Source organism: Quercus robur, chromosome 4 (genome assembly GCF_932294415.1).
Source record: "Quercus robur chromosome 4, dhQueRobu3.1, whole genome shotgun sequence".
Classification (NCBI taxonomy): domain Eukaryota; kingdom Viridiplantae; phylum Streptophyta; class Magnoliopsida; order Fagales; family Fagaceae; genus Quercus; species Quercus robur.
Window position 1 is genome coordinate 11,772,309 of NC_065537.1, and position 27,198 is coordinate 11,799,506.

Sequence of the window (27,198 nt, forward strand, 5' to 3'; positions counted from 1 at the left end):
ACTCAACGCCACAGTGAAGAAGGGCAGAATTCAATAGTCGGCTGAAGCAAATAGAAATCCCATCAGCAAAACACGTGTGACCTAAGAGGAAAGGCTAGGGTTTTCAAGACCCATATATGTACTATGTCACCTCACTTGGGCTTCATATTCCATAGTATTTATCTTCTTTTTATTACCTTAGGCCCAAATTAATTTAATCCATTTTAATTATAGGCCTCCATTAAAAATTTACGTATAATAATTTAATTGGTATCAAAATATGGGGTGTTACATTTTTGTCAAATATATTTTGGTCCATGCAATTAGGTGTTTTGGTGTTTCAATTCACAATCACAAGTTTTCTCTCTTTACCATTTTAATTTGAATTGAGTTTGGGTTACTAATTTGTTATTATTTAAGTGAGAATTTGAAGGTTTTTTTTAGTGATCCATTAAATGTTGAATTATGAGACTTTACTAAGTTTTATTAATTTTTTGATCTTTTTTGGGTGAACAAATTTGTAGTTTTCTTGTGGGAAAAAGTACTTTGTATTGGCATTAATTGAACTATTAGTGGGAAAAAATGGTAGAAACAAAAAAAAAAAATCCTCCAACAGAGAAACAAAATCAAAGAAAGAGGGAGAATATTGAGTTTTTTTGTTGGCTACAATACTTTAAAGAAATAGGGGAGAGAGATGAAAATGAAGTAATAAAATTTTTTTATGAAAAATAAGATAAAAGAGGAATGGTTAAATTAGATTGAAGGTTGAACAAAGTGAAATAGTAAAATTCAAAAATTCATAAAAGAAATCAAATGGAAAATTTAACAACAATTTGAGGAGATGAAATGATGCAATAGTTGAAGAAGATGAAAGGTCAAATAAAATGGAAATTAAAAAAAAAAGGTTGATGACGGAAGTAAAAAAAGTTTTGTAAAAGTTCCATTATTATATAGTATATATTCAACCGATACCAAAAAAGAAAAAGCAAAATTGAGATCAAATAAAATGACACAACATATGCCACAATTGTTCAAGTGACAAAGATACAAGACGAATGTAGAGGCAAGAATCAATGGTCTAATAGATGGATTCTGTTTTTTTTTTTTTTTTTGAAAAGGAAGATTTTATAAAACACAAGAACCAGGAAGACAGAAATAGAGAGGCTACAAACATCAGGCCCCTAAGCCAGATACATAGAGTCATTATGGACTAACAAAGAAACCGCAGGGGGAGAAACCCCATTCCATAAGCATGTAGATTCCTCCCTCCGAGCCAGTTGAGCCAACTCATGAGCAACAACATTGAAATCTCTACTTACATGCTTAAAAATGCAGAACTCAAAGGAATCACACACCAGTAGAATTCCTTGTAATATATGGCCTAACTCACCACCTGTGGAATTATCATTCAAGGCTTGGACCACTGCAAGGGCATCACACTCCAAAATGACCCGAGGCAAATGCATCTCCTGGGCAAGTAAAATTCCCTGCTCCAATGCTAAGGCTTCCACCTGGTCAGCAGCAAAGCATCCTGGCAGATATTTACTAAGGGCTGCTACAACATGGCCAAGGCAGACCCTAATAATCACCCCGATGCTGGAATTTCTTCCTTGGTCAGAAGTAGCCCCATCAACATTAACTTTGAAAACACCCTGAGGAGGAGCCACCCACCTATTTTGAGAAAGCCTTGGGGGAAGGATGTCAAAAGAGGCAGCTGCCTTTTTGAAGTCCTCCAAAGTGTTGTTTGCCAGGCTCCAAACCTGAGATGGGGAGAGCAGAGAATCATTATGCACTAATTTGTTTCTGTTAGACCATATAGCCCAAGATAAAACAAAAAATAAATCCAGGGCCTGTGAGGCATTTGAGAGATTTAAATGCAAGGCCATGTCTAAGAAAGACCAATGGTGACCTTGGGATAATCTGGGGTAATTTGGCCATAAACTCCAAACAAGGGAAGCCGCCTCATAATGGAGGAGAGCGTGATTAATATCCTCAGGTTCCGAACCACAAATGGGGCAAGCAGTGCTACAATTGATTCCTCTTTTACTTATATTATCATAGGTAGGCAAACCATTGACACAAGCCCTCCAAGCAAAAATTTTAATTTTTGCCAGGAGGTTTAGATGCCATAGATTCCGCCAAAGATGTCTATAAGGATCCCCCGAAGAGCTTTCGCCCTCTTTAGAAGTATCAATCATACTATGGGCAACATGATAAGCACTTTTCACCGAAAATTCACCTTTTCTATTTCCAATCCATATAAGCTTGTCCTCCGGCAAGTTATAACTTAACGAAATCTTCAGAATGGTTTCCACCTCGAAAGGAAGAAAAGTAGCATGAAGAACCTCTACTTTCCACCATCTAGAGACCGGATCAATGAGAGATGAAACCATAGGAAATTCAAAATTTTGGATCTGGGGAGAGATAATTTTATAGGTGGAAGGTGTAGGGAGCCATCTATCCTCCCATATATGAATTTGCTTCCCATTACCAACTCTCCACCAGGTACCCCGCCTTATAACTTCTAAACTACTATGGATGCTCCTATAGGAATAAGAGGGAGAAGAACCAAGCTTAGCATTTAATAGATTACCAGTAGGGAAGTACCTGGCTTTAAGCACCCTTGCAACCAACGAGCTCGGATTATTGAGGATTCTCCAAGCCTGCTTGGCGAGCATGGCCAGATTAAAGGCTTTCAAATTCCTAAACCCCAGCCCACCTCTTGCCTTTGGATTGCACATTCTCTTCCAGCTAACCCAACCCAATTTTTTTCCTGCTGCCTTTGGCCCCACCATAAATTTTTCATCATTCTTTCCATGTCATCACAAAGGCCTTGAGGAAGTAGGAAGCAACTCATAGTGTATGTTGGAATAGCTAGAGCCACTGCTTTGATAAGAATTTCTTTCCCACCCATAGAAAGAAGTTTACCTTTCCAACCCGCAAGTTTTTGACCAATCCTCTCCCTTAAAATTGCGAAGACTTGCTTTTTTGACCTACCAATAAGAGAGGGGAGACCAAGATATTTAGTAAGTCTCGAATTCTGCATAGGGCCAAGGATATTAAAAATCTCATCTTTAGTTGCTTGGGCTGTATTAGGGCTAAGGAAGATGGAGGATTTGTCCGTGTTTACTTTCTGTCCCGAAGCTTCTTCATATTCCATTAAAATAGATCTTAGCAAGTGGCATTCTTCCAATGATGCTTTACAAAAAAGTATGCTGTCATCGGCAAAGAGAAGGTGGGTCACCTTTGGACAACCCTTGGTAATGGAAATGCTTGTGATGAGCTTATTCCTGGCAGCCTGGTGAATAAGAGCTGAAAGACCATCAGCACACAAAAGGAACAGGCTTGGGGAGAGTGGGTCACCTTGACGGAGGCCTCTCGAAGGATGGATGTTTTTGTGAGCAACCCTGTTGATAAGGACTGAGTATGATACTGATGTAATGCATTGCATAATCAAATCTCTCCATCTATTGCAGAATCCCAATTTTTCCATGACTTTTGATATGAAACCCCACTCAACCCTATCAAACGCCTTGCTCATGTCAAGTTTGACAGCCATAAAACTCTCTTTCCCGGCTGTTTTATGATCTAAGTAGTGCATCATCTCGAAAGCCACTAGCACATTATCTGTGATGAGCCTGTCAGAGGTGAAGGCGCTTTGATTTTCAGATATTAAATGGGGTAGGAGAGGTTTTAGACGATTGGCAAGTATTTTAGAAATGAGCTTATAGACAACATTGCAGAGACTGATGGGACGAAAATCCGTCATTCTTTTGGGGTTGCTTATTTTTGGAATTAGGGAGATGTTAGTTTTGTTGAGCTCCTGTATGGGTATGTTATGGTTGAGGACATTTAGGATAATATCAGTAATGTTGTTGCCAACAATACTCCAATGTTTTTGAAAGAACACAGCAGACATACCATCTGGTCCAGGGGCCTTATTGGGATGGATTTGTTTTAGAGCAATTACCACTTCATCTCTAGTGAATTCCCTTATTAAGCTTTCATTCATTTCATCTGTCACCTTAAAAGGAATTGCATCAGTTACTTCCTCAATCCGGTTTGGAAGGGAGGAACTGTATATGTTATCAAAGTAAGATATAGCAGCTTGGGCAATGCTTTCTTCATCATCACACCATCGACCCTGCTCATCCCAAATGCCCACAATGGTATTCTGTTTTCTCCTTTCCGAAGCCTGTGCATGGAAAAATTTAGTGTTTTTGTCACCCTCTTTAAGCCAGTGGGCTTTTGCCCTTTGCCCCCAATACATTTCCTCATCATCAAGAAGATCATTAAGCTCTCCCCTTAGTCTATTAATTTCCAAGCTCAGATCCTCATCATTCTCGCGCATGGCTAGGGCGTTCAGCCTATTTCTTTTATCTTGTATCTTCTTTGGGATCTGTCCATAAACCGCTAAATTCCATCTGGAAAGATCAGCAGCACAGATTCTAAGATTCTCTGCTATACCTTCCGGAGTACTCAAATCCACACCAAAACCCCAAGAGGCTTCAATAATGTTCTTGCAATCCTCCCTTTTAGCCCAATGAGCTTCAAATTGGAAGCGTCTAACTCTCGGTCGATGCTTGGCTCTAGAGTCAGTGACTAGTAATGCACAGTGGTCTGAAGTTGAGTCTACTAAGTGGTACACTTTCATTCTTTCAAATCTAGCTGACCACTCTGGGGTAGCCAATGCCCTGTCCAATCTAAGGCAAATTCTATTCTCCCCCTCCTGCATATTGCTCCATGTATAATCCGGACCACAATAATCCAGGTCATGGAAACCACAATAATTTACAATTTCCCTAAAACTGTCCATCTGTTGCTGAGGGCGATTTGCTCCCCCAAATTTCTCATTCATTGAGAGTATTTCATTAAAATCACCTAAGCATAACCAAGGTAGTTGGAGTTGATTATTAAGGAAAGCAAGAAGGTGCCAGGATTCATACCTTTTGTGTGTCTCTGGGTAGCCATAGAAACCGGTTATTCTCCATCTATAATCACTACTGGCGTCTGAGATTACTTCATCAACGTGGAATTTTGTGTAACTTTTTATCTCCAAACTAATTTCTCTTGTCCAGAGAAGAGCAATTCCCCCACTTCTGCCAACACTAGGCACAATCAGTCCATTTGAAAACCCAATTCTATTCTTTATTCTTTCCATGCGATTTTTCTTTGATTTTGTCTCCATGAGGAAGACAATTTTTGGGTTCCAACACCGCACCATATCATGTAAAGCCCTAACCGACCGGGGATTCCCCAATCCCCGGCAATTCCAACTTATAGCCCTCATTTCTCCCGCCATTGTAGTGATTTTTCTATACCATACATTATACAAAGCCAATCCAAAGAGTAATAAAAGAATCCAAGGGTACAGACAGAACATCAAACCCACATCAAGCACAAAGAGAAAAACCAGAAAAACAGACCCCAAATAAGCAATAGGGAATTAGTAAATCATATAGAAGCTACTCACATATTTCTTGGGATGTCCACCCCTGGCCAAAACATACCCGGTCCGGAAAAGCCTTCACAAGCTCCTGGCGTCCTCAATACGCCCACTCCCACACCAAACAGAAGACCCACACATAGAACCAATAATCCTTCGGTAGAGAGGGGAAACCCACAAATAGAGGAGCCTGATCTCATGGAGAGGGCCAATGGAAGCTTGTGCGAACGCGGATGGAAAGACCAACAAAAATCTAAGCTTCCCAAAGGGAGAGCTTTAGACCCACGATTCAGAGAGAAAAGCAGAAATTTTTTGTGAAAATAACCAAGTAAAAGCCCCTAGTAAGGGTTAGATGACCAAGAAAGAGCTCCTAGAACGACTGATTAGAGTGATCGTTTGGAGAAGAAGGTGCTCGAACTTAGCGAGAGAGAAAAGCTCCAACAGGGGAGAAAGGAATACTCCTACAGGGGAGAGAGAGTTGGGGGAAAACTAATTTTGTTGGTGACAATGATAATAGATGGATTCTATTACAGTTAGGTTGGGCCTAAGGCCTAATCAAAGTAGCACCATTATCTATCGTATAAGAGATCTATCGTGCCCTATATAGTGCACCGCGCCCTGCCAAAGATAACTACATTCCTTAAGATGGATATCAAATTATCTATTCAAGGCCAACAACATATGCATCTTATGAACCTCAATGAGCTATTTCCTATATGACAAGACCATGCATTAAGGAAGTAGAGACACATCGTCAAGATAATTGGTAAATGTTGTACATGTCAATCACCCAAACGATTTGAAATTTTGAAAGCACTTATAAGTTTTTAACCCTATGATTTCCCAAACAATCGAATTGCTAAAAGCCTAAAACCCTTTTCAATTTCCAAGAGTACTTTATCAAGCTAATGCTCTAAAATTAAAACAGTATTTCCTACTGTAATACAAACTTGACATCTCAAGCTCTGTTTTCGCTGTTCTCTATTTTATACATTATTCTTCTAATGTATCTTTCCTTCAGTAAAACAACAAAAGGTATATCTAAATTAAAAATTTTCCGTTATGGTAAATAGTGGGGGCAAAACTAGAAAAGAAATTAAATTATACGAAAACATTTCCCATCAACCATCTACCTAGCTTGAGTCATGACTCAATTTTAAGCTTTCGAAAAACCAAGCTGCTTAAGTTAAGAGCAATATTTTGAATGGTTCAGTTTAGATTATTTATAAAATTTATAAATCAAACAATGATTTTTTATATCATTTTACAAGCTTAGTTGATTTTCTTTTCTGATGCAAATGTTATATATGGAATATTCAATATTTCAAAGAGGTCTATATACTCTTGTTTGTTAAAAAAAAAAAAAAAATTGTTTATCACCGCATACTCTTAGTGCAATGGTTACTATATAAGTATAAGTGTTTGTAAGGTGTGGGGGGTAAGGGCCGGAGTTCAAGTTTTTAAGAGTGAACTTCACACATATATACACTTAGATTATGTTAAAATAGAATTCAATTTTTAAATAATAATTAAAAAAAATTGTTTAAATCCCCAAATATTCTCAACTCTCAAGTCTCACCTAATTTATATTCTCTCTCTCCGATAATAAAAGATTGCAAATTTTCAACTATAAGCTACGAAACTTGATTGGTCATCAATTATTCATATTTTAGTACTTATTCTTCTTAAAACACAAGCATAGACGACAATAAATTTTCAACCATAAGCCGGCATATTTGATTATACTGAGTTGACTTGAATCCTTCCGTGCACGACTGGGTTTTGGTTTGGTGAAGTTCTACCTAATTGATTTACGAGTTCATTGACCTAAACGACTTTGGGGGATACATATTGAAAGATGTTTTCCATTAAACCGGTTTGTAAGGAAATTCTTCCAACCTACTATAATCTCAAGTCCTAACAATTGGGAAGTAAAATTATTTCCACATAACTTACAGCAGGTAGAGTTCCATATATTTCTATTTCAACAACCAGAGCAATTCATAGCTCAATAATCATGTCTACAACCGTAAACCTTCTCAAACTTCTTTTTATGATCCTCTTCTCATGCTTACGGAGTACTCCTCATGCTGCCGGAAAATGGGGGAACTTAACATGGGCAGGTAATAGTCTCAAACCAGGTGACACCCTCAATTCCTCGTCTTACCTAACTTCTCCAAATAAAACTTTCTCTTTGTGGTTCTTCCCATGGGGCAATACCACCAACTCCTTGTCGTCTTTGGGAATATCAGATTTTGCCACAAATTTTATAGTATGGTCGGCTAGTCCAAGCAATCCTATTGCCAACAACTCCGGAGTACTTACCGTAGATAACACAGGAACACTTAAAATCACACGCTTAGGTAGTGATCCAATAGTGTTACACTCTTCTTCTCAACCTACCAATAACACTATCGCTATTCTATTGGATTCTGGCAATTTTGTCTTGAGAGAATTGCACTCTAATGGAACTATAAAGCAAGTGTTGTGGCAAAGTTTTGATTATCCTACAAACACCCTTTTACCAGGTATGAAATTAGGTATCAGCCATAGAAATAATCTAACTTGGTCGCTTACATCATGGTTAAGTGACAACTACCCAGTTCCTGGTCCTTTCTCTCTCAGATGTGACCCTAATGGACGTCAATTAGTCATTCAAAAAGAAGGTGTGGTTTACTGGGAAAGTGGGGTGTTGAGAGGCACAACATATCAAAATAATTTACCAGACGAAACAAGGTCCATGTATGATTTTGTTACTGTTTCAAATGAGGATGAGGAATATTTTTCTTTCATAAATAAAAACCAAAGCAAATTGTCCAAATGGGTGCTAACTCCTATAGGGCAAATGAAGGATTTGGAAGGACCTGTTATTGCACGAGTGGATGCTTGTGATGGCTATAGCACTAATGGGGGATGCAAGAGATGGGAGTGTAGGCGGGAGATTGTGTCTAGTGACCCATTTGATGTTAGATCTGGTTATTTTGTTGAAGATGGAGATCATTCAATTAACTTGTCAAGTCCAAGGCTTGGCTTCAGTGATTGTAGAGCTACTTGCTTGAGCAACTGTAGCTATGTGGCTTTTGCTTCTCTCTATGAAAATGGTACTGGGTGCCGGTTTTGGACAGATATGTCGATGTTCCTTCAGAGCAACTCGGTTGGTTCAACTTCTGTATATACGCTATCATTAAAGCCTTCTCGAAAAGGTGAGTTTGCTTGATTTGTTTTTGACATGAACAAATGCACGAAGTTTTCAATTTCTTTAGTACGAGACAAACTTTCTTCTTCTTCTTCCCTCTTTCTTCTTTTTTTTATTTTTATTATTTATTTATTTATTTATTTATTTATTTTTTATAATTGTTCAAGTAACTTTTTATTTGTAGAAAATTTATGTGAAAATAATTTTACTCTAATCATAATTAATTACTACCTTAACAAATTGTTAAAAAAAAATTAAAAAAAAAATCTAATATCATTCTTCCAATATTTCACCTCATAAAAATAGTAATAATCATGTGGTTGTGTCGCAAACACCGTAACTTTACAAAGAACAAACATTTTATAATAATGTCTTTTGATTTGACAATAATAAATTTAGAGTGACTTTTCAACCCCATTACAAGAAGTCAACACAAATCTTGTGTTTTTTAAGCAGAGTTGTCAGGAAACCTAGGCCACAAGTATATCCCTTACTAAATAGGTGGTATTATATGCATCCACCGAGATAATGAATACATGATAGATTTTCACCACACAAAGAGATAAAAAAATCTCTTTGAAAAAGGTCGTGGGTGGCTCTAGTAGGCCCATAGATCATAGAACAAATTAGATGGGTAGGCCCAACCATCACACTCATAGGCTGTGGACTCTTCAGGTATGGAGGATGAGCCCACAACTTGTAAGAAGTCTACTCCATGAGATAACTGTTGTCACTAAAGAGAAGTGTGATTGGGCTTAGTGCCATTTGCATTAATAAAGTTTTTTATAGTTCTTTTTTTGGGCTAAAGCCTACTCTGTTTACATATACCAAGACTCAATATGCTAGGCCCATTTAGATATCTTCGGCTAATAAGGCCTCTCCAAGAAATAGTATTTGATAAATTTTCCGTTTTTAAATGGCTCACACTCAATCCTGACAATTTTTAAATAAAATAATAATAAATCAAATAAACTTGAAATCTCAAATTCTACTCTTTTTTTTTTTTTTTTTTTTTCAATTAATATGGAATAGATAGTTTTCAACAAAAGGATAAAATAAAATGAATTCTCAAATGATGATTACTAACATGGCTGCTTATGACTAAATACAGGGAAAAATAAGTGGATAAGGATTGGTCCTGTTATCCCGGCCATTGCTCTACTTGTGATTTTAATCTATACACTGTGTTGTCTACAAAGAAGGAAAAAAGTTACTGTTAAAGGTAGAAAAGTTACAAATTGATTTTTTTGTATTTTCATGACTATTGTTATAATTTAATGGTTATTCTCATTTCATATAAATTTATACAGAAAATAGTAGATCAAAGGATGAACAAGAGTTGCCTGATTTGGTGATATCAGATAAATCAATTACCATCGATGAAATTCCTAATGATGGAAAGAAGGGGCATGATGTAAGTGTATTTAGCTATGAATGTATCATGGCCGCCACAAATAACTTCTCATTAGAAAGCAAGCTTGGAGAAGGGGGCTTTGGACCTGTTTACAGAGTAAGCTCTAAACAAGTTCCAAAGAGAGATGTCTAAATTGATTTATGTATAACATTAGCTTAAACATTAATTATCTGGTCATCACATCAGGGAAAACTACTATCAGGACGAAACATAGCCGTAAAGCGACTATCAAGAAATTCAGGACAAGGAATAAATGAGTTCAAGAATGAGTTGATACTCATATCTAAACTCCAACACACGAATCTTGTAAAGTTACTTGGTTGTTGCATTTTTGGAGAAGAAAGGATGCTGATCTATGAATATATGCCCAACAAAAGCTTGAATTACTTTCTATTTGGTCTGAAATCATCCAATTTTGTTATCTTAAGTTTTTCCTATGAATACATTTGTTTTCTTCAACCAATTTATATATTTTTTTAAGTAAATTTTTATTTTGGCAGATTCGAATAGAAGAAAGCTACTAGATTGGAAGAAACGTTTCAGTATAATTGAAGGAATTGCTCAAGGATTGATCTATCTCCATAAATATTCAAGGTTGAAAGTTATTCATAGAGATTTAAAAGCTAGCAACATACTCCTTGATGAAAGTATGAATCCGAAGATTTCTGATTTTGGCATGGCAAGAATTTTCAAACAAAATGAACTGGAAGCAAATACTAATAGAATTGTTGGAACATAGTAAGTTAACTAGACATCATTCTTCTAAAAGAAGTAAACAGTGCATCCATAATCTTGCATTTAATTTGCTGCTAATTGAACAATATTAGTGCTCCTATAATGTTTAATTTGTGAAATGATGATGTTTATTTTTTGTTTTGGTGTAGTGGATATATGTCTCCTGAGTATGCTATGGAAGGTGTGTTCTCAATCAAGTCTGATGTCTATAGCTTTGGAGTCCTAATGCTTGAAATCTTGAGTGGTAGAAGAACTAATAGCTTCTATCATGCTGACCATGTGCTCAATCTAGTTGGATATGTATGTAATATATATAGACTTAAATCATATACAGTTTCGTGGTTGTTTGTTCCCAGCATTTTAAATGACTATTACCTTTCCTTTTTTCTTTTCAGGCATGGGATTTATGGCAAGAAGGTGAAGGGCTAGAATTAGTTGATCTAACAATAAGGGATTCATGTGTTGAGTATCAAGTATTGAGATGCATTCACGTCAGTCTTTTATGTGTGGAAGATAGTGCAGTTGATCGTCCTACCATGTCAGATACGCTATCCATGTTGACAAATGAAAGTACACAATTGCCTTTACCTAAAAAACCAGCTTTTTCTATTGGAAAGAAAGCAATTGAGGCGAATACTCCTAATAATGAATTAGAAATTCATACAGTGAATGGCTTGTCCATTTCTGATATAGATGCCCGATGAGGGAATGATTTTCTTTTGTGATCTTGCATGACACATCATAGTTTTCCTCATCAATGAAATTGTTTGGAAGCCAGAACTTGCCAAATTATTGTACTCAAGTTTTGACTTTTGAAACACCGTATTTTGGCTGCTACCAATGCAACTTTTTTGACTTTTGCAGGCTTGGTCTTCCTTTAACTCTATTCTAATATAACTTCTCCTTCATGATTTCTAATTACTTTTGCTATGCATGCTTTTTCCTAACTAGTGGTTGCATCAAAGTTTTTTTTTTTGAGAAACGTTGCATCAAAGTTAACTTTAAAAAATGGGAGACATTAAATGATGTGCGTGTCTTAATTAATGATTCAATGCGCGGTAAATTCTACTATATGAAAGTTTTTATGTTAAAGCTGGCACGACTTCTCCTTTTTAGTAAATTCTACGAAAGGAATTTCATTGCAACAGGTTGGAAAATAAGGGACCCATGCTAGAAAAGCTTGTGTATACTTTCCACGAAGGTATAAACATTATGTTCTCTTGGTCATAATTCCACGTAAAAAAGACAAAGAATTAACTGTCTTAGTGTCAATCACGATATTGTCATCCAATAGCCTCTGTTAAAAGAAAAATGATGTATAGAAAAGTAGTTAAGCCAAAAGTCTAACTGATGCGGCCTTCATATGACAAATTCGGTTCAATCTTCATATGACAAGAGTAAACTTAATGCTAGGAGGTTTGACCCTGTTCTATAAGGATCTGATCTTATACGTTTTGACTTTTAAACTTTTTAATTTATATATTCAGCTAGGAGGTTTTATTTACGATAAACTGGTCGATTACGCTCTTTATTTATTATTTTACGTACAAATTATTTTTCAACTTTTTGAAAATTAATTATTTTAAAAAGTTTTATATTTGAAAAATTGAAGAAAAAAACTTGTACTTTAAATAAACTAGTGTTTAACCCGCACAATGCACGGGATCATTTTACATATTAATGAACTTTGTATCCAACATAAACTTAGTTATCATACTTCTACTACATATATTCAAACTTAAATAACGTAATATATTTAAGCATAAAGTGTCCAATATCCTCTAAAAATTTTAAAAATTAGTTTTTTCAAATCACATCATGTGTGTACTTCCTTGTTATGAGAGACTAAAAAAAAGAATCTAACTTTAAGCAATTAAAACTTACATGACAATTTCAAATAGCCAATCTGCTATTCCTAAGAACCACAATAAATCACATCAAATTAAAACTTGCAACACCATTTCAAATACCAAATCTACCATTCCTAGGAACCACAATGAATTAAACCATGTGATTAGAGAAAATTTTACAACCAAAAAGTTTAAAAGAGAAAAATGGCTACAGTTTTATGAAACAGAAAGTCAAAAAAAATATTAGTCAAATAATAATGCATAATTAATAGTACATTGGAATCTCAAATTCTAAAACCAAACCAATATATAACCCTTAAAAGGGACATTGAATCCAACTTTTTAATCGCAAAAGGAAAAAGAAAAAGCTGTAGTGAATAATCAAGCCACAACATAAAAACAAAACAAAATTCCACCTACAACAAATAAAATGCATAATCAATAGTAGATGGGAATCTCAATTTCTAAAACCAAACCAATTCATAAGGCATAACCCATAAAAACGACATCGAATCTTAATCTTGGCCCTAAATTTCAATTGCAAAACAAAAAAAGACAAAGCTCACAATCCCCAAAAAGCTGCAATGATATAGAGAAAATATATTAACAACAACCCTTGTAGTGATAAACAAAACAAATATATTAGATTATACACACACCCAAGTTATGGAATTTATGAAACTTTTCACCCATTATTATGTAATCATCTATTCATAAAATAAATAAATAAAAGTAAATCATCTATAAGTACTCAAATCCAAAACACTAAGACATACACAATAAAAACAATCATACTGTGGATTATTCTTTTGAAAGTAATCAATTTTTCTCTTATATTTCTCTATTGTGTAGTCATATATATATATATATATATATATTTTTTTTTTTAATTTCAATAATCTATAGGAAGTAAATCTTATGATTCACAGTATTCAGTATTGTGGAATTGACTAATCTCTATCTTATTTACACTAAATGTATCACTTTTTGAAACCACTCAATCTAAAATTTCATGCCCAATGTTGCTTGGTTTACTTTGCTAGGTGGTTTTATTTCCTTCCTCTGTGTTTGTAAATACAGGACTTCGAGTCCATTTCCTAATGTAACCTCTCTCAAGCCCATAGATATTAGAACCAAGTAGCCTAAAGATAGAACTATTTTTGTCAGTCCTACTCAAACTGTGGAAGCTTTCCCTCCAAAAAGTAGCTAATGTGCAGATTCTGCATCTAGGAACTTGCAAGATGGAAAAGCACATGGAACCTGTCCTCATCTTAACTCTAAAACTATAGAAGAGCAAGGTTCCTATACAGTTGTAGATTCCACATAACACAATCAATCAGCTATGACCTAAGAAAGAAAAAAAAAATTGATAAGAGAAAGATTGGAGGGAGAAAAAAAAAGTTATCACAATGAACCAACTGCAAATTATCTACCACCTCAAGTATTAGTGCTGCATAATGAAATATTGTAGATACTTGATTTTTTTTTAGTATTCTCCCCAAAAAGATTCCAAATCTTCATTAAAGTAGAAGAGCCCAACAATGTGACATACATCATCCAAAATACGAAGCCTATCAAACTCTAAGATGCATACTATAAGCCAATTAATAATGTGTCTATTACCAGACCAAACCACCTTTCAAACCCAAGAAAAACCAGAATAAAAGGCTTCCAATCAGAAAGACCAAGGGTACATACAAAAAATGTACATAACTCTATAGTGGAGGAGAAGTCACTAAGAAAGTCCTCACAAATTTTGTACACAATCATACATTAATCCCACTTCTATCTTAACAAAAATACTCCAATGCTAAATAACAAGATGATACCAAAAAAGTATAAAAATATACCTTAATATAAAAACATAACTTAATGCTTATTCCAGTAGCAAAAGCCTTAAAAAATGGACTCAATACCAGGGGAGAGGGGGAATACTATCAATGAAATTTTAGACTTTATCCCTAGTAACATACCAACCCCTTTTATCAGCAACATTTTCAAACCAATCTTAGTCACATGATGTGATTTAGAATCATCAAAAAGTGGAGGTAATCCATAGCAGCAAAAGAAGTATTAATGGAAAAAATAAATAAATAAACCATACTTATTAATATAATTGACCCAACTTACAAAAGCCAGCAATCTTGAAGAAACAATCCAGCTTTATTTACAATGTAATTTTCCAGAAAAATTCATGGCAATATGTACAAAGAAGATGACATACAATAACTTAACAATACATTTAGTTTACTCTTCTTAAAAAAAAAAAAAAAAAAAAACCTAACAATACAATGAAATTCATTAAAATTCATAGGGTAATGTAGTACGTCCATTTGTTTGTCTTGCTTGTAAGAGTATGTTATTTATAAAATACATTGAGACATTAGACTTCAAATTGTATTCTTCTTTGATGCAATCTGCTTAGTACCCTTTTGACGTTTTTGAAGCATAATTTCTATAAAATTGGCTAAGCCACAATCAAACTATCAAATATGCTAAAACTCTTAACGTTAATTAAGAATTTAAGAACAACAATAAAAGCCTCATGTCACCCCAATTCTTATGACCATTTACCAAAACCTCGAGTCCTTATGATTAGGGGAAAATACAAACAAAAGGGATTGAACCTACATAGGGTAACATGAGAATTGTAGAGAGTAAATGGCAAAAAAGCAAAACCAACACAAAGCAATGCAACTAAACAGAAAAGCAGTGCAGAGCAATCCCAATGAAACCAAACGGCACACAGAGGTAGAGCAAGAGTAATAGCAAAATCGAAAACAAAAGCCAACACACCATATCATCTACCCGACGCCGATATGATTCTGGCCAAAACCCATTAAGCAAATACAACATAGCGTCTCCCCATTGAAACTGTCTTAGTCCTTGAAACTTGATTCGTCTCAATCGCCAATTTGTCGGCATGCCAAAAAATAGTGTATACCACCAATACTCAGACATTGTGAACGCCAACCTAAACCTTGTAAACGGTTTAAGAGGCAAAATCTTGGGAATGGAAAACAGGCGGTGGTTGGGGATGTTGGAGATGCAGAGGAAGGCTTTGAGGGGAGATTTATGAGGCTTTGAAGGGTTTATTTGAGATTTGGGCGATGAAGAAGAAGAAATAGAAGACAGATTGGAGGATTTTGGGCTGCGTTGTTTCAGATAAAATAAATAGAAGATGGGCATGAACAGTTTTGGGCTGTGTTCAGATTTTGTTTTTTGACGTGTGACTGTTTTTAAACAGTTTTTTTTTTTTTTTTTTTGGGTAAAGAGTCCTCAAACAATGTGACGTGCGAGCCTTTAAACTGTAGACGTGGCAACATTTGAAGGGGCCTTTTTTCCTAACGTGCCAGCACCTCGTTAAAGGCTTTTGCTATTATATATAGTATTAGATTAGATTAGATTAGATTAGATGTACGTAGTTTCAAATGGGATGTCAAATATACACCACTTTTATGCTTTCGTGGAAGATAATGCTTAAGAATTTCCACATTTCTCAAAAAAAAAAAAAAAAGAATTTCTACATAAAGTAAATTGGTGTGCTAATCTTTCTACCTATGAGGAGTTAGGGTTAGGGTCCATTTGGTTGGAATGGTGGAAAAGTGGGAGGATATAAAATAGTGGAAGAATAGGAAAGTGAGAGGATATATAGAAAAGATTTTAATTTTTCTCTCATTTTTGTTTGGTTGAGAGTGGAAAAATGGAAGGATGGAAAAAATGAGTTTGAATAAATTTACTCATATACCCTTATTAAAGAATGATGCCCAATTAAAAAAAAAAAAAAAAAAAAAAAAAAAAAAAAAAAGAGCAATCACCAGAAATTATTAATAAATAAATAAAAATCTTGTCCAAAAAAAAAAATCACATCTAGTTAAAAAAAAATACAAAAAAATATAAAAAATTCAACTATCACGGCCAGGCCCTAGAAAATCAAATGAAAAAAAAAATAAAAAAGAAAAAGAAGAGGCAAATGTTACTGCCCAAAAATAAAAAAATAAAAAAATAAAAAAATAATAAAAAAGGCATATGGACAAAGACCATGTGCACATGCACATGGACATTTTTGTCAATCAAGAAAAAATGCATCACCACTCAGTTTCCTCTTCATTTTGGGGAGAAAACATTTTTGTAAACTCAGGAAGAAAACTAACACCCAAAGTAGTACAATAACACCCATAAAATGTTTAAAGTACAACGTAGAGGTAGTTGTAGATTTCAAGGGAAAAAAAACACACATAAAATTAAAATTATAAAACCCAAAAAAAAAAAAAAAAACCTATTATATATAAGAATTAAGAATACACGTGTATCCCAACCAAAAAAAAAAAAAAAAACGTGTGTAAACCCAAAGCCAAAGGGCCAAATCAAAAAAAGAAAGAACAACGAAAAGATAGAGAGAGAAGTGCGATACTTGAAGGGGAGAGAGAGAGAGGCTTTGGAGTTATTGGAGAAGCTGTAGTCGTTGTCGATCTACGCCCTATGGTGGTCACCAACTTGCCAATCTTAGCATAGATGAAGGACAAAGAGGGGCTCAGTTAAGGACTGAGGAGTGAGAGGGGAGTGGGAGTGTGTGTGCTGTGTGAGCTTCAATCCTAGAATAGAGGCAAGCAAGGACTTTCATCAAACAAGATCAATGGTAAGTGTCCTAAGCTTTTTATTTTATTTTTAAGATTTTCTGTGTCCATTGTGACGGAGCCATGTCGATGACATGTCTAAGTCGTGTCAGCAATGTGTCGAAATTAAAAAAAAATAAAATAAAAAAAGGGACACCTTTCAAACATAGATTTTGGGCTTGTCTTATTAGTACCTATGTCCAACACGTCACACATGGGTACTGGGCCAAAAATGCCGTGTCCGTGCAACATTCAAAGAAGAGCTGATCTCTATTTTTAAGGCAATTTCTACACACACACACACACACACACAAAACCATAAGCTATCACCCAATTACCTCCATTTGGTCATTCTATCTTGTGTGGGTAGCTTGTTGATTACAACTAGCCAACCAATAAACGAATGCTTCAGGATAGTTAAATGGAATCAAAGTAGCTTTCACCACTCAACTTCGCTAGATTTATCTCTAATCTCAACATATATTGCAGCACAAGAAAACTTCCCAGATTTAGTAGCTTGCCAAATGGTTTTATCCTCATTTTTAAGTTCAACAAGAAATAGTTGACTATGAATAGTTAAAAGAGTTTTAGATCTAGCAGGCCTCCAATTCCATGTTTTATCTTTCAGCACAGAATTCACTTTAGCTTTAAGATTAACTATTCGTAAACCCGTGCGATGCACGGGATAGTTTTAAATCAAATGTTAACATGGTCAAATTTAAACATCTCTCTAATTTCAATTATTGAAAGCTAAATTGACTCTAATATAAGATGAAACATGTAATATTATGGGGTAATATTAAAAATGAGATCAATACAAATATTATAAAGTAATATATTACAATAATATATTACAAATTGTGCATAAAAGCAAAAAAAGTTTCCTATGTTCCAATGTGTCTTTAGTACCAAAATCACAAATCCATTAAAACCAAATTGTGCATAGAAAATCTTAGAGATTGAAAGACAACTTTAAAGTGTTTTTTGTATCTTCTTCCTTTGTTGCTTTGTAGTAGTCCCTGAATATGCCCTTTTGTTTTCCTTGAGTACAGATGTTGGTGTGAGTTACACATTGCTTTGAACATCAAGTTTTTGAAATTTTGTACAATCACCATCTTCTTCAATTGATAAGTTGTTACTATATTCATTTGAACTATCACTGATGTAAGCCTAGAAATAGAACAGGTTGAAGAATGTATTATATATACATCTTAAATATCATATTTGTAATTTTGCTAAATTAAAGAATACGTACTTCTATCATTTTATCAAGCTAAATTGCTTTGTCAGTTTCTTCAAAAGAGTCAAAAAGTTTCTTGACGGTGTAGAATTCTCATCCATACTTGAGATTATAGTCATTTAGTTGTATTTTTCTTCTTAATTGAAGAAAAATATAGCATTCGCATACTAACTTCAGAATTAAAAAAAAAAAAAAAAAAAAAAACATGATTATTTAATAAAATACAAATTGTACATAGAAGTAATTAAAACATATTAAATCTTGAGATGAAACAATTAAACCAAACATAAAACCAAGTTTGAGATAACCAAGAAACTTAAATATGCAATCATATTCCAATTTCAAATTCTTTCTACAAACATATTACCAATAAAAATGCAATAAATAGTACAGAATAAAGGAAAGACTGGTAAATACCTGACTTTCCTCGTCTTGTAGTTGTATTACCAAATAAGCCACATATCAAAATGCTAAATCCCTACCTGCAAAACAGTAAGAATCCAATTTTCGGCCAAGAAACATTAATAGAAGAGAAATAGTGCAGTGCAGAAAGTTTGAAACAGTGCAGTGTAGTGCAGATTTTTCTTTTTTAATCTCCTTCATATCATCAAACAATTTGATTGTGAGAGCAGGCAGCTTACCCTCATAAAAAAAAAATGAGAACTCTTCCTATATATGTTATTTTTTTCAAGAATTAAATAGATTAACATAAAAATTTCAATTATTCTATCCATTGAAAAAACAATCACCTGCATCACCATAGTTGTTGCTGTTAGCTAACTTTAACTTATTTTTTCCACAGTGACCAGTAATTTATAGAGGCAAAGGAACCCAGATATTAAAAGCAAAAGCCTAAACTAAATCCTCTAATTGATTTAGGAATTCCATTTTGATTTATGCAGTTACTTTCAGTTATATTCTTGCAGCCTTGCAAGTATTTGAATGTATCTTATCTAATCAATGTGTCAGCTGCATCATACCTTGCATGTCCATACGTTCATGTGTTTGAAGACAAAAATAATGTTGTTGAGCAATACAATATTCAAATATGAAAAACTAAACAACACTAAAAATCTAACCTCAATGTACTCCACACCAATTTCGCTAAGATTATTAAGAATGTTGTGTGATGAAAGCAAGCTGATAACTCCACCTCGCTCAGTTTCCACAAAAAAAAATTCAAATTGATTATCACCATTTTAATATCTGTTTAAAATATTGAAGATGTAACTCACTTCAAAAAATATTATCGTCAAAACACACTACTAAACTTAGTTACAAAGTTCCAAACCTAAGACTTATCTAAGTGTGTGCACAAACTCAATTACAAATACAAAAGAAACACAACTAAAACAACACATATTAAAATAATAAGCCAACAGTAAACTGTTGAAAAGTTACAGAAACCAATAACTCTCACATAAATAGCTCAATAAATCCCTCTAGAATTACAAAACAACTGACTTCACCATCTGTTGCAAATGCAATTCACAGAGTTCCATCTTTAGGATAGCCCAAGACAACAAAACCCCACATTCTAATACTAGTTATAACATATCACACCACTTAATTCCAAGATCTTTCAATTTATGATACAGAAAGAAAATAAAGCTCAATACATAAAATTTTATCAATATATACTCAAAAACATTTTGTAAAAAATAGTAAATTGACCCAAAACCACCTACTCAAATCAATAATGCATTCACAAAAGAAAATTCCCAAGTATATGTATAATGGTGTTTTTGTTAAGGAGTGAAAAGAAGTGGAGCAACTATTATGACAAAGAATTCCATTAGTGTAATCATATTTATAATGAAAGTGGCAGAACACAAAGTGCTTTAGAAAATACCAGGTATTGACACATAGGTGGCTAAGAAAGTGAGTCCACTTAGAAGCACTCTGCTTCATGGAATGGGATATTCTCCAATTACTAATTCTCATGGCCCTCAAACCACCCATGGAACAATGAATTTTAGACTCGAATTGGAAACATCAGAAGAAGTAAAGGGAAATCCATAAAGCTGGATTGTTGGGGTCATCTATAAATATAAACTAGTATTTAACCCGCGCAATGCGCGGGATCATTTGAAATCTCATAAGTAGCAGAGAAATTTGTGTAATAAAATAATTTTTTTTTTAAAAAAAATTGTTGTAAAGTGTGTATGATACATTAGTTATCAATTTTTTTTGTTTAATTAATCCAACCAAAACACTCAAAACTAACTCAAATTTCTTAGTTCATATACAAATCAAAGGAAAAAAAAAAAAAAAACAATTATATGATTGAAGCATTTGGAGCGGTATTCTTTTATGACCAATGCTTCCATCTTTAGTAGATAACCAAATCTACTTAGCTCATAACCAAATCAAAGAGAAAAAAAGAAAAATTGTAACATTCTATTTCAACTGAAGTAAATGCTACTTGTGGAGGTAATAGACTCCCATGAGATTCTAAAATTAAAGGTACTATCTTTGAAGTTGAAACTTCTTTTAGGTTTTCATTGAATTAACATGTTCCTGATTTGTTCTTAAATCAATCTTGAAGTTTGAGTTGCACTTCTCTCACAACAAAATATGGTTTTTTCACAAAAGTTTTAAGGATTCTAAGGACAGAGTTTCATGGCATCATTCAAATTTTATTTTTTTTTACTTTGTCCATGATCCTATATATTTTGAAACCAAATGTTCCAAGCTACAGAAGCACTCTGTAACAACATATTGATTCATATTTATTTGTACATCCAGGCTAAAAATCATAGTTCATCACAATGTGTTTAGATAAATTAGAAGTCTGTTTTGATAAGACATAATAGAAAAATATAGAAGCAGTTGTCTTAATCTATGATCAATATATAGCAGGAGCTTCAACATAAATATACACTCACATATCAGAAGCTTGTGTTTGAACCAAAAGAAAATACTTAAAAAGCACTAATACAGTCATAGCAACTTAACAGTACATTCTGTTTACATTCAGTTTACTCTTCTAAAGAAACATACGTACATTCAGTAAGGTAGTTCTAAAGAAACATATGTACATTCAGTAAGGTAGTTCTAAAGAAACATATGTACATTCAGTAAGGTAGTATATACATTAGAGTTCAGAGTTTTTTTTCTTTGATGCATTTGTCAATTTCTGCTGCTATAGGATGTTTGTCATCATTATGTAGAAAAAGCAATATGTGTACATGAGGTAGGCCTCTCTTTTGATATTCAACGGTATAGACAACTGGTACCAAAACAGCAAGTTAAATATATTAATATAGAGTAATTATAAACACCAAAAGGAATAAGAAATCACTCTTCCAAAGTGTACCTGCAATCACTCTTCCAAAGTGTTGACCATGCTTTAAATCGTTTAAAAGTTGATCAAGTTTTATCTTAAATACTCTTGCAACCACATCAGGTCGGTCTTCAATTTTCTGCCCAGGTTTCCTAGATAGGAAAAGCTCAATTTCCGGCCATTTTGCATTGCATGTGAAGGTAATGAACAAATCTGGGTAGCCAGCCCATCTACAAATCGCCATTGCATCTTGGTAATTTTCGATCATATACCTTGGACCTCCTATGAAACTTGAAGGTAAAACAAATATTTTTCCAGCAGATGCAGGGGTGGTATCACCTCTCATAACCGCATCCTTCAATCCATTATACAGTTCAATCCTCAACTTTTCTTGATTATTTTTCACCCACATAACTCTTATTGCCTCAATACATGTATAGGCATCTACATCAAATTGCTGAAATAATCGGCCACCAGATATTAATGTATGTCCCTCACCATCCCGCTCTTGCAATCTAAATGCATAATACTCTCTCATAGTAACGAAGTCATTTGTGTCAGATCTGGTCTCATCTATATTTCTGTACAATATGCCAAGCCTGAAGCCATCCTCACCATATGGAAATAAAAGAGGATATTGCAATGCCATGTACGATGGATGCAACTCATTGATCCTATGTAACCCTCCTTCTTTTAATTCCACAATAATATCACGAAATGCATTATCAACACCAATATCGCCAACAATAATTGCAGCAATTTCAGAACATGTAGGAAGATTGTACTCTCTTCCATCTGTAGTTCGTGAGCCAATAAGACGTAATCTTAAATGATGAATATCACGTTCTATGAAATGATCTCTAGACATACGAAATATCTTCACCAAATTGTTTGACTCATCAAACATTTGGACCAATGCATCAACAATAGATGGATCAAGGTCTTTATTAACTGTACTGCTACTAAAGGCATTCATTCTATGTTGGACTTCATTTTCAGTATCATAGAAATATAACTGTGCAAATTGTGGGTCCTCACCATTATTAGGAAGAAGTGTTCCAATCCTATGATGGATTTGACCATTAAGTCTGAAAATGTATGGGCCTCTACCATCGTTAACTCTATTATCCACCTTGCCACCCATAGATGTCATTGCAAACATTGCGTTATAACTCCTTATTTGAGTTCTAAATGATTTAGATCGTTGTCCACCAAGAGGATCTAATAACTCATTAAGAAGAGGAGGTGTTTTTCTAAGCAAAGGCAACTTCACCTTACCCTCCATACAACACAAAGAAAACGTTGGAATTCTAGGCCTTTTAGATTTTACACTCCTTTCTTCATACCATAACACAGCACCACAATGCTTACATACATAAGAAGGTGGGCCAAAATTCCAAGGTTCAATAGCATTACCGGGTGAATGTAATGAACAATTTTCATGATTGACTACCATTTTGTTTCTCCATTTTTTTTTCAGCAATGACTATTTTCCTGTATTTTCTAGCTTCAGCAACTTCATTTTGTAAAGTATTTTGTATTTCATACTGTTTTCTTTTGGATCGCTTTTTAAACATCATTGTCCGTCGTTTCTGTCGTTCTAAACTTGCATTTTCCATTTTCTCTTTAACTATTATAAGATGGAAAAACAGAAGTAAAATTAGCATCTATTTTAAAAGTGAAAGAGTACATATTTAATAATCTTCTGAAAGCTACTTTTGTTCAAAATTTTTTTTTTTAATCAAGCATCAACAAATTATAAAGAGATACAAATCTAAATAAAACCAACAAAGGGGAATTTGGGCTTAGCATCTGTTTTAAGAGTCAAATGATAAAAAGATACTAATCTAAACAAAAGTAACAATGGGGAAATTTGGCAATACTAACCTCTTTATTTAATTCAGCAATTCTTCTTGAATAGTAAAAAAAAGGTCTTAAAATCCAAAACAGAGATGATAAACCTACAATAGCACGTGAGAATGTAAATGCCATTGAAAACACAAAACATGGCAGGTTTATTTGTATTAAACAGCAAAAAACTATCAGTTTACTGAAATAATTAAAAATAAAGTAATTAATACTAAGAATGAGACATACACAATTAAAACAAATGACTATACAAAATAAGTAAAGCTAACAACAACAACAATTACAAATTTAAAAACACTACCAATAAACTGAACCTAATAGCCTGAGCAATACAAAAAATAAAAGATACCAAGTCTAATACAACAATTTTGAAATAAACATCAAGAAGGAAAATTTAAAAAAATAATAGTAAGCATTCCAGTAAATCAAAACAATAAATCAGAAGAGAAACAATAGTAAAATAAAATACTAAGAAGAAAAATACAAAGGCAAGAATAGAAGTGAGTGTGCTAAATATGTTTAAAATCATGAAATTTGGTGTAAAGATAGAATTAATTCAGATGTATTCTTTGAAACTTGAAATCTGAATTAAAATTCAAAAATCAAATTTTAATGCTAAGATAAGAAGCTAGTATGCGGTAATTCTTATGGATTACGTCATAAACAACCATCCAAACCCACAAAATGTTCATCCAACAGGTACAAACTATCAGTCGTGATAGAACATGATAGAATTACAATGACAATACCAACTTCAATGAAATACTTCAATTTAAATTACTTTATCAAAACTGAAACAAAATTGTATCATAATTATATGATTGTGAAATTATGTAGACACAAATAAAACTGAAGCCCCACTTCAAAAACCGAAAAAAGCTTTTTAATTCCTCAAAGCTTTTCTAATCAATCTAATGAATTACAAAAGTCAAGCCAAAAACAGAAGTTAGCATCTTGCTATATTTTAATATTTTTCGTCACACTTATAATAGTAATTGAAAGTCTATAAATGCATACTTTTGGATGAGCACATCAACCAAAAAAGCTTTGCTTTTACACCAACAAAGAAAATGTCTTTATAACAAAAGAAGTGTAAGACTGTTTTCTGCAAAACACTAATTACAAATGCAGGTATCAATTATACAAAAAGGTTTTAAAAAATAAATATTATAACAATTTTTTTTTTTCAAAAGTATACTACGATTAGAATCCCTAAATATAATAATATATTTAAAAAAACAGTTGAAGAAACAGATTAAAGAACCAAATAGATATGAAGAATGTAACTGCAGGTAAATTGTACCTTCACATAAACCATGCATGTTACTTAAAGAATCAGTCTCATAAATATGGTCATTAACAAACTCTTCAAAGTAAACAAAAAATAACATTGACCAAATATTCAAAATCCCACACTCTCAACCCCCCTTACAAATAACAGAACAGGTAATAGAGAAAACTAAAAACCCAAAAATTATAATTTAATTATTAAGTTTAAAAGATAACCAACCATTAAAAGTTAGGTAGGTTTCAAAATTTTAGAAACTGTATTACAAAAAGTTACTATTGTGAAACCTACAGTTGGTACACTCCTCCATGGATCTCAATTTAAAAATACATTTGAGCAGTTCATTGAGTTGCAAAGCTAAATTTTCAATAAAAACACGAAAACTAACACCAAATGGTGGGTGCATTCACAGATGATTAATTTTGCGAATTATAAAAATCAACAGCTACTGTACATGAAACACTTTATGCTAAGGGACCACAAACTAAATATTAAAACTGGCTTGAAATTGTAATTAGCAGTTATACAACCCTCAAGATTACAAAGTAAAATATCTCAAAAATAAACCAACAAAGACATAAATAAGTAAACAAAACATAAAAGCAGTTCCTACTTTCTAATAAATCAAAAAATGAAAATAAATATCAATAGAGATATATTTCAATAGAGAAATAAAAATAAAATTAAATATCAAAAAAGGAAAACAACAAAGACGATTGTGTATTCCAAGCATTCAGTTTTTTTTTTTTTTTTTTTTTTTTTTTTTTTTTAAATACAATCTAAACAGAAATCTGCCAAACTAAAACTAAATTTAATCAATACTACAATCGAACAAAACAGGATTCAAGAAATTTCAAAAATAAATGAGAAATTAGGGAAAAAGGAGGAAAAAATGCATACCTTCGACTATACCCATTTTTCCCTAGAAACCCTAGAAACGGCAAATGAATAGAAAACAAAAAAAGAGGGAAAAATGTCTACCTTCTGAATTGTTTGTTGTTGAAGAGCAGAGACGGGATAGTTTCTAAATCGTCTGTTGCAGAGAACGAACAGAGGTTTCCACCGTTGCAGAGGTTTTCAAGTTGCAGAGGTTTTACTTTTCGTCTATTTATACTACAATCGAACAAAACAGGATTCAAGAAATTGCAAAAATAAATGAGAAATTACGAAAAAATGGGGAAAAAATGCCTACCTTCGACTACACCCCTTTTTTTTTCCTGGAAACCCTAGAAACGGCAACTGAATAGAAAAAACAATAAAGGGGGAAAATGTCTACCTTCTGAATCGTTTGTTGTTGAAGAGCAGAGATGGGTTAGCTTCTAAATTGTCTGTTGTAGAGAACGAACAGAGATTTCCACCGTCGCAGAGGTTTTCACTGTTGCAGAAGTTTTATTTTTCGTCTGTTTGATAGGTTGAAACATGCAAGTCCTATTTGTGTGTTTAAAGGTGCAACGAAATATCGCTAGTCTGAGTGAGTCTGAATTTTGATTGGGAAATACGGATTGGGTTTTAGGGTTTTTGTTTTTTTTCTTTCCTTTTGTTTTGTGGAAAAGCGGCTAGTGTTTTCAAAGGGCTTGCGGTTTTTTTTTTGATAAGCGGGTTACTGTCTGAAGATGAACCACTCCAAACGCACCGTCCAGTTTTTTTTTAAGTTTAAACTCTATACGTGTCAGTTTTTTAGATAAGCATTTTTCCTAACGTGTCAGCACGTCGTTAAAGGCTTTTGCTATTATATATAGTATTAGATATATATATATATATATATATATTTTTTTTTTTCCATTGAGAGTGAAAGAAGACCAGCTATTTCAAGCATAACCTAATCTTAAAACCTCAATAGTTCTTTCCATCAAAGTGAACTAATTCGAAGTAAATTAATTTGAAGTAAACAAAAGCAGATCAGATCCTAAGTCATAATTCTAACATCAAATTGATTGAAAGCAAGCATAAATGCAGACCAACCATAGACTATCACTAAACAAATTCAAACCCATAGCTCAGTTTCCACACACACACACACACACACACACACACACACAAATAATAATAAATAAATCAAATTGATTATCATCAAAACACAGTACTAAACTCAACTATAGAGTTCCAAACCCAAACTCAATCAATTACAGATACAAAGAGAAACAAAACTAAAACTACAATTTAATCAACTCTAGAATACAAAACAGAAATCAATGAAGCTGGGGTAAAAAATCTCAGAAAGGCTATGAAAAAAAGCTAAACTAAAAGCTAGGAAATCCAAACTAAACGAATACCATACC

The 27,198-nt window shown here is 33.6% G+C and overlaps 2 protein-coding genes and 2 long non-coding RNA genes across 6 annotated transcripts; 1 reads left to right on the forward strand and 3 right to left on the reverse strand.

The window, feature by feature from the left end:
• The first annotated feature begins 7,259 nt into the window (after window positions 1-7,259).
• On the forward strand, window positions 7,260-11,633 carry LOC126720579 (G-type lectin S-receptor-like serine/threonine-protein kinase At1g67520). Of its 3 annotated transcripts, none has more exons than XM_050423182.1 (7): window positions 7,260-8,628; window positions 9,733-9,843; window positions 9,932-10,131; window positions 10,222-10,432; window positions 10,536-10,773; window positions 10,920-10,951; window positions 11,166-11,335. In XM_050423182.1, the coding sequence occupies exons 1-7, from the start codon at window positions 7,443-7,445 to the stop codon at window positions 11,189-11,191; spliced, it is 2,004 nt and encodes a 667-aa protein (XP_050279139.1). In that variant the 5' UTR covers window positions 7,260-7,442; the 3' UTR covers window positions 11,192-11,335. The 3 variants fall into 3 exon arrangements, with proteins under 3 accessions (XP_050279139.1, XP_050279138.1, XP_050279137.1); XM_050423181.1 differs by having other exon boundaries at window positions 7,261-8,628; window positions 10,536-10,629; window positions 10,920-11,070; window positions 11,166-11,633; XM_050423180.1 differs by having other exon boundaries at window positions 7,262-8,628; window positions 10,920-11,070; window positions 11,166-11,633.
• Window positions 11,634-13,536: 1,903 nt separating this feature from the next.
• Window positions 13,537-15,802, reverse strand: LOC126720584 (uncharacterized). The gene is made up of 2 exons (XR_007653515.1): window positions 15,417-15,802; window positions 13,537-13,967 (listed from the first exon to the last, which is right to left on the reverse strand). It is a non-coding gene; the product is annotated as an uncharacterized LOC126720584 (long non-coding RNA).
• Window positions 15,803-21,426: 5,624 nt separating this feature from the next.
• Window positions 21,427-23,374, reverse strand: LOC126720581 (uncharacterized). Its single transcript, XM_050423185.1, has 2 exons — window positions 21,796-23,374; window positions 21,427-21,708 (listed from the first exon to the last, which is right to left on the reverse strand). Exons 1-2 carry the CDS (start codon window positions 23,216-23,218, stop codon window positions 21,581-21,583), a joined length of 1,551 nt encoding a protein of 516 aa, XP_050279142.1. The 5' UTR covers window positions 23,219-23,374; the 3' UTR covers window positions 21,427-21,580.
• A 187-nt stretch (window positions 23,375-23,561) lies between these two features.
• On the reverse strand, window positions 23,562-26,502 carry LOC126720583 (uncharacterized). Its single transcript, XR_007653514.1, has 3 exons — window positions 26,112-26,502; window positions 25,901-26,032; window positions 23,562-23,723 (listed from the first exon to the last, which is right to left on the reverse strand). It is a non-coding gene; the product is annotated as an uncharacterized LOC126720583 (long non-coding RNA).
• Window positions 26,503-27,198: the final 696 nt, after the last annotated feature.

Bases quoted from the DNA above. Each gene is read 5' to 3' on its own strand.
- LOC126720579 (XM_050423180.1), top strand. From the start codon at position 7,443: ATGTCTACAACCGTAAACCTTCTCAAACTTCTTTTTATGATCCTCTTC. The intron at 9,844-9,931 runs GTAGAAAAGTTA...AAATTTATACAG, and splicing joins GAAAAAAGTTACTGTTAAAG to AAAATAGTAGATCAAAGGAT. The intron at 10,774-10,919 runs GTAAGTTAACTA...GTTTTGGTGTAG, and splicing joins AATAGAATTGTTGGAACATA to TGGATATATGTCTCCTGAGT.
- LOC126720581 (XM_050423185.1), bottom strand. From the start codon at position 23,218: ATGGTAGTCAATCATGAAAATTGTTCATTACATTCACCCGGTAATGCT. The intron at 21,709-21,795 runs GTACACTTTGGA...TTTTGGTACCAG, and splicing joins CTTTGGAAGAGTGATTGCAG to TTGTCTATACCGTTGAATAT.